This window comes from Glycine soja, chromosome 18, assembly GCF_004193775.1.
Source record: "Glycine soja cultivar W05 chromosome 18, ASM419377v2, whole genome shotgun sequence".
Classification (NCBI taxonomy): Eukaryota; Viridiplantae; Streptophyta; class Magnoliopsida; order Fabales; family Fabaceae; genus Glycine; species Glycine soja.
In genome coordinates, this window is record NC_041019.1 from 2,241,037 (window position 1) to 2,250,824 (window position 9,788).

Sequence of the window (9,788 nt, forward strand, 5' to 3'; positions counted from 1 at the left end):
TTAAAATGCAAAATTAATATTTATAAAATAGACTATTAATTTAATCATATATCTCTCCACATTAACATGATTTAATGTTGGTATGGAAGACAATGATCTTCATATGTTCAAACAAGAATAAGTTCATTCCACTAATGGAATTTGTACCTACATGAATGAAGTTTAAACTTGAAACTCCATCTGGATTGTACAAACAATCAGTAGCTTCAACTTTATGCATATGACTATGACTATGACTACGAATATATTCATGAGATATCTAAATTCATTTATCAACAAAAGCGGACTCAGCCAAATCAATGGCACGAGCAAGACCAGCAGCTTTGTTTTGACACTCTTGGTGCTCATCATCAGGGACACTGTCAGCAACTATACCAGCTCCGGCTTGAAGGTAAGCAATCCACTCGCGGCGTTGGTCGACGTCTTTGTATGAGTACATTGTATCATACCTGGTTCCGCTCGGAAATACCATTGTCCTGAGAGCAAGAGCAATGTCCATCTCACCAGAGAAAGAGATGTATCCAAATCCTCCACTGTAAGGCCCCCTCCTTGTCACCTCCAGCTCATCAATCAACTCCATCGCCTTCACCTGCATCCACATAAGAATGAATCAAGGTGGAAAGTTTTGAACACATATTTCAAAACAGAAAATAGATTGGAAGTAAGGAAACAGTTTTGTAATTAAAAGTAAAAAACAGAAAATGAAAACAAAAACGTTTTCTCATTCGTAGTTGACTAAAAAGAAGTCGAGAAAATTACAAACCTTTGGTGCTCCACTGACAGTTCCAACGGGCAATGCAGCTCGCAGGGCATCCCAGCTAGTCAAATGCTCTTGCAACTCTCCAGTAACCTACAATAAATAAGCAACATTTTTTGTTGAAACAGAAAAATGCAATGAAATAATACCCAGTGTTCTGACTTAATTGGATAGAGAAATAATTTTTTGGGACAGAGGAACCATGGCAGCATCAATTTAATAATATAGGGGAAGTGTTGGTAACCAGAATTACAAGAAATCTTTTGTGAAAAACCAACACACTTGATATCAAGAAAATATTCTCACCGTTGAACTTATGTGCATGACATGGGAATATCGTTCAACATTCATAAGCTTTTCAACTTTGACAGAACCACTTTTGGCAACCTACAAAAGAGAAAGAGAAACTCCTGCTACGAGAATCATCACAATACCAAATATAAACCATTTTCTCAAAAAGTCAGAATAAATTACTTTCTTCTACATCATGATATACAACAAAATGAGGTATTATCATATCTATATGTTACAAAGAAATGAAGAACGCTTAATTACAGCAAATCCACAAAGCAGCAGTTAACAAGATACATATGTACCTACTGCTTCTAACACAACCAGATAACTAACTGCAGATTGGCTTTCACCGAACACCCTTACAAGTTCAGATAATGGACTGACAACCACAGTTAATGAAAGCATTGTTGAACTCCAATTATTAGCTATATAGTGTGTTTGAAAACACATCCAAACCATGTTCAATGGAGAAATTTAGCTTTCCCGGCAAAAACACCAAAGCAACATGGAGGTTGCTTCTCCGTTGCATTGCTTTTATTGCTTTCACAAAAACACTCATATTGATAGATGTAACTTTGAATAATGTGCAAAGAAAAGAAGGCCTGATTCCATTTGTGTAAGAATAGTGTTATTGAGTTTCTTAATCCTTTAACTTAGTATTAGTCAGTTCAATTTCTCAATGGGGCAAGGGAAGGGGTATAGCTGTGTAACACAGAAGTAAAGTGTAGCATTGACATGATGGAAGTCATCAAAGCAAGCTTACTTATCCCTAAACCCAATGCAAGATTTTCTATTTTGATGTCTTGATCATGAATTGAGAATGGATGAGAAGCTTGTGGGATTAACACAAGAAAGGTGGGTGTTCAAAACGTCAACTCCAATTGAAGAGGTTATAGAGTAAATATAATATAAGAAATAAGAGAGGCAGTATTTTCTTTAAATGAACAATATAATTGACCAAGCTATTGCTTCAAGACACCTTGAACAGGAAAAAAACAAATAGGAGTATCCATTATATTGAATATTTATAACAAACCTTTCCAACATCATTGCGTCCCAAATCAACCAACATGACATGCTCTGCACACTGCTTTTCATCTCTCAGCAATATTGCTTCAAACCTTGCATCTTCTTCAGGTGTTTTCCCCCTTCTAGCTGTCCCAGCCAATGGACGGTTCATAATCTTATTCTGTTAATGACAAAATCATAATAACTATCTGTTTTAAAATAAATAATAGACTAATTTAACAAAGTCTAATATATTTTTTATTTATGATTTATGACAAATATCCCAGTCACCAAATAAGAAGTATAAGTATAATTTAATTTAAAAATCTAATATATGTACAAATCCTACCTTCTTTACACGTGTAAGAATCTCTGGACTTGAAGCAACCAGAATACATCCCCTAGCCTGTTTAGGAAATACATAATCATAGAACATGAAAGAGCTGAACCATAAAACTTTCCTGAATGAAGGAAGAAGTTTCAGATGTTACGCAGAAATAAACCTGCAAATAGGCCATATAAGGACTTGGGTTAACAACTCTCAATGCTCTATAAATTTCAAAAGGATCAGCAAATGTTCTTCGTTCGAATCTCTGACTTAATACAATCTGGAAAATATCCCCTGCTTTAATATGTTCTTTTGCCTGAAGGACTGCCTCTTTGTATGCTTCACTTGTCATGCTTGACTTCTTTAAAGATGGACCAAAATGATGAGTATGTAAATCCACAGAACCTGGAGCCAGCCTTGGGCTAGGAAACACATGCTTTAAATTAATTTTGATTCAATCATAACAGGTACATCATTAAAGAGAGAAACGGTTAATAGATGACTTACGGTGGGCCATCTTGTAATTTGGCCACTAATTTTTCTAATCTTTCCATTCCATCCTTATAAGCACTCTCAGCCGAGGAGTACCGATCAACCCTCACCCAAAGAATCACATATGCTTTCTGTTATGCAGAATACGAGTGAACATGAAATATTGAAGCTATGAATGAATCCTGAATATAATCCATATTAATGCAATTCAATAGTAATTGGTTATTTCATGATTTCTACTCTTCAAATAATAATTAGATCATTATATATCCAATAATGTCAAAACAGCATGTACATGAACATTGAAAAGATTTTTTGTTCCTCATTCAATGAACAAAAATCCAATTAAAAACAATAGGAAAGAAATGAAATCATAACATTTTGTTTATGAAGCAATCTGAATTGAGTTTTTCTTAAAATGATAAGAGGATATACTACAGTGCAAATTAGAAATAGTGAGCTACATGTCAACATTAGAAACAAAAAAATGTCTTGTGAGAAATACCAAACTAGATGCCAACATTGATACAGTACTTGTGAAGCATAGAAAAACAGGTACCTTTTCTACATGGTCAAACACAATCACATTCTCATAGAGGCCCAGATGTATGTCAGCAAGGTTCCTGTCATCCTCTGGAGCGTTTGAAAATGGTAGCTTTTTCTTTTCCACATAACGAACAGTGTCATATGAGAAATAACCTGCCCAACCACCTAGAAGAGCAGCTTAAACAAGTTAATTAGATGAAAAAACACGTCAAGAATACAGCCCTCTGTCTTTCACACACATGCAAGTGAACACCCACACAAGCATCTGCGCGTCAGGCACACAGATAACATAAATAAGACATCAAGTAACGACAACTCGACAAGTAACGCAGAAAGCAAGATTCAGGTGACAATCTTAATCATCTAAAACCACAAGATGTCAACATCAGATACTATAAATTATAAAAGCATAAACGACAAGTCGATTTAATTTTCTCTTCTATCTTAGGATTTTCAGTTATCACAAAGTTGTTTGTCCATGCAGACGTTGCACGTTATACGTTAGTAATCCATACAGACGTTGCACAAAGTTGTTTTACTAAATACGGGCATTATGATCATAAAACTCTTACCACAGAATGCATCTGGTAGTTCATCAATGAGATAGGGTTTCCAACCCTCTGAGATTTTTCTGGGAATCACCATAGGATCATCAACAATTTCCTCAGTTAAATTCCCAGATTCGTGGTCAATTATTGTAACCTTATTTTCTTTTGCCACAACTTCCATAGTTGGGTTTGCTCCTAAAACACTATAGCGCCCCTGCAATAAACAATCAATCTAGTCTTCAGTTTCAATAAAGAGTTAAAGACACAAACAACTCAAAAAATTCAAAATCACAATACTCCAAAAAGCAAACTCACAACACTCGAAGCATGATAACTAGGCTCTGCAGACTCTAAAAGAAAGCTTGGAGCCTCCCAATCGTCTTCCTTAACCAAAATCCGGTAAGCAAGGACGGGAGTGAGTTGGTCAGCGAAGATACTCTGACAGAGAGGAATCAAGTTCCCATTCTTTGAAGCTTCTACAAACTTTCTTCCTTCCTCAACTGCAAAAGTAGTATCCGTCATACATGTTAAGTCCAAGATTAAAACCAAAAAAAAAAAAGTTATAATTATTGAAAACACAAAAGCAATTAACCAAATGCTGATGAATGGAAGCACCAACATTAGCCACAGACTCCTTCACTTATCTAAAATTAATCAAATTGTCACTATTTAACAGGATACCTACCCATTTACCACAGGATATTGAAGATTTATTCAAACATGGAGCAAAGATTAAAACTTTTCAATCAACATACCTACCCAATTGTCATTTTTGCCTTCACAGTTACACACATTCAAGTCATCATTTAGTAAATAAATAAGTAAAATCACAAATACTCATTTACTACACAGGATATCGAAGAACTTATTCAAACATGGAGAAAAGATTAAAACTTTTCAATCGAGATACCTACCCATTTGTCATTTTTGCCTTCAAAGTTAAAGCACTTTCAAACCACCACTCACCATTTACACAGTTATCGTAGAATTTATTTAAACGTGGAACAAGATTGAATTTTTATGAACAGGATAGCTACCCTTTCGTCATTCTGCCTATAATTTCAGGTGGGGTACTCAAAACAAAACTAGCAAAACCAAAATAACACTTACCATAGGAAGGGGTGTTTGAGAGTGAAGAGCACCTCAACGTGAGAGGAGCGCGTGAGAGTGAAACGCCGGTGAGTGTCGCCGGAGATAGACGGTGGCCGGAAGGAACCATGCGGCGGGAGAAGGCCAAGGAGGAGCCCTTTGCAGATGTAAGGGACACTGGAAGTGTTGCAGAAAGCATCTTTGCAAATTCAGTTACTACCACCGCTTCTAGCTCTTCAAACTCTAATGCTGAGAAATTTATGCATTCACTGAATGAATAGCTTAGTGCTATTTATTATTTTTTTTTCTCTTTGATTCAAGTTCCAATGCAGCGCGTAAAACCTGCTTCCGTTACATAGCATTTCATTTCATTAAACTACTGTGCAATGAACCTTAACATTTGCTTTCCTTTTTAGTGATAGTGTATATGTTCGCAGTTCAACGTGATTCAGATTTACACGCGTGGGCGATTCTTAATTCTTGTTATTCTTTAAAAAAAAAAAAATCCATTTTCATGCACCTATTTCTTTGAATTTAATAATTAATTAATATTCTTTTCTTATTTGTAAATCTTTAAATTAAATATTAAGCTAATTTAAAAAAAGAAAATAGTTAAGAGTATGTTAACAAATCTTTCTCAGCCAAAATTCATTCGAATGATTCTAATAATGCTTATCTGAATTGAGAGATAAAGTGCCTTAGAGAAGTCATATACAATTAATCCATTGTACTACACACAAATGAGTGTGATACATATTTTAATTTATGTGTAGAGCATGTTGAAGCTCCTCTAAAAAAAAGCTTGTTGAAGTAATGACTAAAATTTAACCAACTAACTGACAGTATCTCCAAAGAAAAAAACTAATTAGTGACAAATTTTAACTATTGTAACTAACTACCGATATCTATAATACAATATAAATGTTATCTGAGAAAGAGAAATTGTCTATACAATAATTCATATTATAGTTTGAGTAATAATATTTTTAGTTTTATCTTTCTTTTATATATTATTTCTTACATTTCATGAAAGTAGAGAGATATATATAAAAAAGGAAAGACGATGTAGTATAAATTGTTTATTGCATGTCGTACTTTAAAATGTTTTTTTATTAATTATTTTCTTAAAAAAATACTTTTAAGTGAAGTTAGTCTTAGAATGACATGTTAGTGACAGATTAATATTTGTTAATTTTATTCATAGCTAATTTTGAAAAATAACATTAATTTAAGACAAATTTAATATTCTAAAATAAATTAATAAATTTTCTTAATGCTGGTGAAATTTAATTGGATCATGTAATACTTATAATTAGAACTGGAGGTGGTATTTTATATAAATTAATTAATTACATAAATTTAATTTTATAAAATTTTAATTTTTATTATTTTTTGAATGAAAAATTTTAATATGTTATGACCTGTTCATAATATACTAAAATTATAAACTATCAGCATAAATTAGTTAGGCTGGTTAAATTTTAGTCAATATAAATTAATTTAAATAAATATATATTACTTTTAATCTAATCATATCTAGTATATTATATCTATTATATAGTTATAAAGTAAGATTTTATCACTTTTCATGTCCTAATTAATTATTTTCCCACGTGTCAACTTCTGTTTAATTATTTTTATAAATAAATTATTGTATAAATTATTTATTTATTTATAAACAAATAATATTAGTCTTTTTGACTTTAATCTGCTACATTTAATATAATATTTGGATTTTTTTAATTTTACTCTCACTATTTATAATAATAATGTGTATGATGGAGGTGACAATGATAATAATAATAACAATGAAAATAATTGATGATGATAATTATGATAATATCGATGACGACAATCTTGATGATAAAAATATTGATTATAACAATAACAAATAATAATGATCATAATCATGATAATGACTTTAATGGTGATTGGAATAATAGTAAAGATTGTGGTAAGAAGGATTAATATCAAATTTTATAATAATATATTTTTTAAATTAAAACTAAATTTATAAATATTTTTTATTATTTTTGAAAATAAATTAAAAGTGTATAAAATTTGAAATAAAAAACATTTCAGTATCATTCTAATAAAACATGTTTTATTTTAAAAATTACATTTGAAAATTCAAAAACAAAAACTCACCATCACCCGAAACTTGTCCCAAGAGTTTTCAAGAAAACAATTTTAAAAATTATAAGCGTTCGATTAAATGAATGCTATCATATATTGCATAATTGGAAAAGCATAAAGATTTTATTTTCATTGTACTGATTTAAGTTAAGTCATTTGTTTTTGTTTTCCTTTCCCGTACGTATATGTACCACTGCTTGAGAATCTAACACTCAATACATGCTTGATCACTTAGCCAATAACTTCTCTGGGTCATTTTTGTTTAAGATCGCCCATATTTATATGTTTCATTAGGCAATAGGCATAATCTAAGTTGAGTAATTTGTTTTTTGCTTTCATTTTCCGTACGTATTTCAGACAACAATTATGGACTTGAGAGATATAAAATGTAAGGTAGGTTAAGCAGTTGAAAAAGAAAAAAGTTAAGGAAGAGAGATTGCCAATTTGAACTTCAACAGGAAAATCTTTGAACAAAACTAACAAATTAAGTAAAAAAATAAATTATGGACTTATCTAATCGGTGGACTCATGCTTCTACGTTGTTTGCTACTGTGGACCCTACAGTATAAAAGTTGAAATTCTTCTCACGTAGTGGCATCCATGCTCGCTGTTTGCCAGTGAGAAACCAATCGTATGAAAATTTTCTCACGTAGTGGCATGCATGCTTCCTGTTTCCCAGCAAGGAACCAATACTATACTATGAAAATTTTCTCATGTGCTGCTGAGTGGTCTACTGGATCAGTCTCCATAGGCCTTCACTTTCTGGGATCTTTTTCGTCCTTACGTTTACGCACATACCGAGGGTGTTGCTACGTCCACCATGCAATTTATTGGTACATCCAGAGTATAACTTGTACAATTTTTATTTTATCCTTCCGTGGAACTAATACAAATTAGGTAATTTGCAGAGAATATGTAAATTTTGCGTTATCATCATCATCTAACCAATTGAACTAATAAATTAATTATGTTATAAAATAATTAATGTCGTTATATATAACACTAAAATTTCTAATATATTTAATGCACATGTAAATTTAAATAATAAATTTTGTGATAATTAATTTTGATCTAATAATTAATATGTTTACATAACACTAAAATGTCTAATGTATATTTAATGTGTGCGCATGTAAATTTAAATAATAAATTTTATGACAATTAATTTTGATATAACTCATACGAATTATTTAATCCGTATATTTTTTATAAATAAAAATATTTACTATTACAAAACTTAATATATATTAAATTTTGTAATAGTAAAATATTTTTAATGCGTAAATAAGTAATTTAAAATATTAATAATTAAAAAAATAAAAATTTAAGGAATTAAAAAAAATAAAAAATCAATACGGATGAACTTCATCCGTATGAACCATACGAATTAAGATTCGTATGCTTTATACAGATGAACTTCATACTTATGGATCAACTTCATCCGTATAATTCATACGGATCAAGTTGATTCATATGTGAAAAATCTGCTTACGAATCACCACTTACGCAGAAAAAGAAACAACAAATCAATGACATTTTGGGTATTAACAAAAAAATGTTGAGTATACCTAGCAACACCCTAAGCACTTTGAATCAAAGCCCAAAAGTAAATAGAGTCACTTTTGGACACAAGTTTAAGTCCAACAACAAAAACTTCCAAAAAAGAAGGTAAACAGCTCATTAGATAATTTTATCAATTCCCAATGTGTTTTTCACCTAGATATATTTTAAACAGAAATAATCGATTAGTTTCCCTCTTTCAAAATTATATGAAGTATCATCCGTAAAGAAGTCATACGAATACATAAAGTATAACGGAGTATTAGTTAATTTTTTATTACATAAAAATTGTAAACTTAATATATTTCATGCAAATGGTTGAATTGATAAAGTTTAGTTTTAATAAAATTTATTGGAGATACCATTTTAGTAAATTAAACTCATGTATAAATAAAGTAAAGAACTGAATATCACTGTTTTAGCTTGTTAAACATGCCAATAACACTTTTAGTTCATGATATTATCCTCATTGTACAAAATTCACTTATCAATCGAATGCATGTCCTTTCTCCTGAAAATTACACTCAATGAACCCCAGTCAAACATGGAGGGTATACATTTGCAAATTTTGCTTATAAATTGATACATTTTCTTTCTGAAAATAATACAACTCACTACCGCACTACCCTATTGAATTTGGCTTATCACGGAAATAGAATATTTGGATGAAATTAGATATAGCACGAGTAATTAGAATCCCGCAGGTTCCACTCTCAAAATACACTACGGCCTAATGTTAGCTTTAATGAAGAAAATGATTAGGCGAAAAATGAAAGCATGGTCTTATAAAAAATTGAAGCTATAATATAAACTTGTGCAGGCTTTACTTGATGTCGCTTTATGCCAAATATCAAATCCCTAGGGCTAACTATAGTGATGTTCATGATAAGCCATATGATTAAAGAAACGAGAGATTGTTTTTATACAATATTTTTAAAAAAATTATAAGATAGATTGGAAGTAAATAAAGAAAGATGAATAATTTGATGGAAAGGGGTAGAGAAAAAAGAAAAAGGAACGTTGTAGGAAG

At 31.2% G+C, this 9,788-nt stretch overlaps 1 protein-coding gene across 2 annotated transcripts; it reads right to left on the reverse strand.

The window, feature by feature from the left end:
• LOC114395517 (anthranilate synthase alpha subunit 1, chloroplastic-like) lies at window positions 1–5,459 on the reverse strand. 2 transcript variants are annotated; one of them, XM_028357315.1, is made up of 11 exons: window positions 5,084–5,459; window positions 4,289–4,473; window positions 3,998–4,205; window positions 3,439–3,590; window positions 2,895–3,010; window positions 2,563–2,809; window positions 2,409–2,465; window positions 2,088–2,240; window positions 1,064–1,144; window positions 764–850; window positions 1–589 (listed from the first exon to the last, which is right to left on the reverse strand). In XM_028357315.1, the coding sequence occupies exons 1-11, from the start codon at window positions 5,259–5,261 to the stop codon at window positions 266–268; spliced, it is 1,788 nt and encodes a 595-aa protein (XP_028213116.1). In that variant the 5' UTR covers window positions 5,262–5,459; the 3' UTR covers window positions 1–265. The 2 variants fall into 2 exon arrangements, with proteins under 2 accessions (XP_028213116.1, XP_028213117.1); XM_028357316.1 differs by having other exon boundaries at window positions 3,998–4,187; window positions 5,084–5,457.
• Window positions 5,460–9,788: the final 4,329 nt, after the last annotated feature.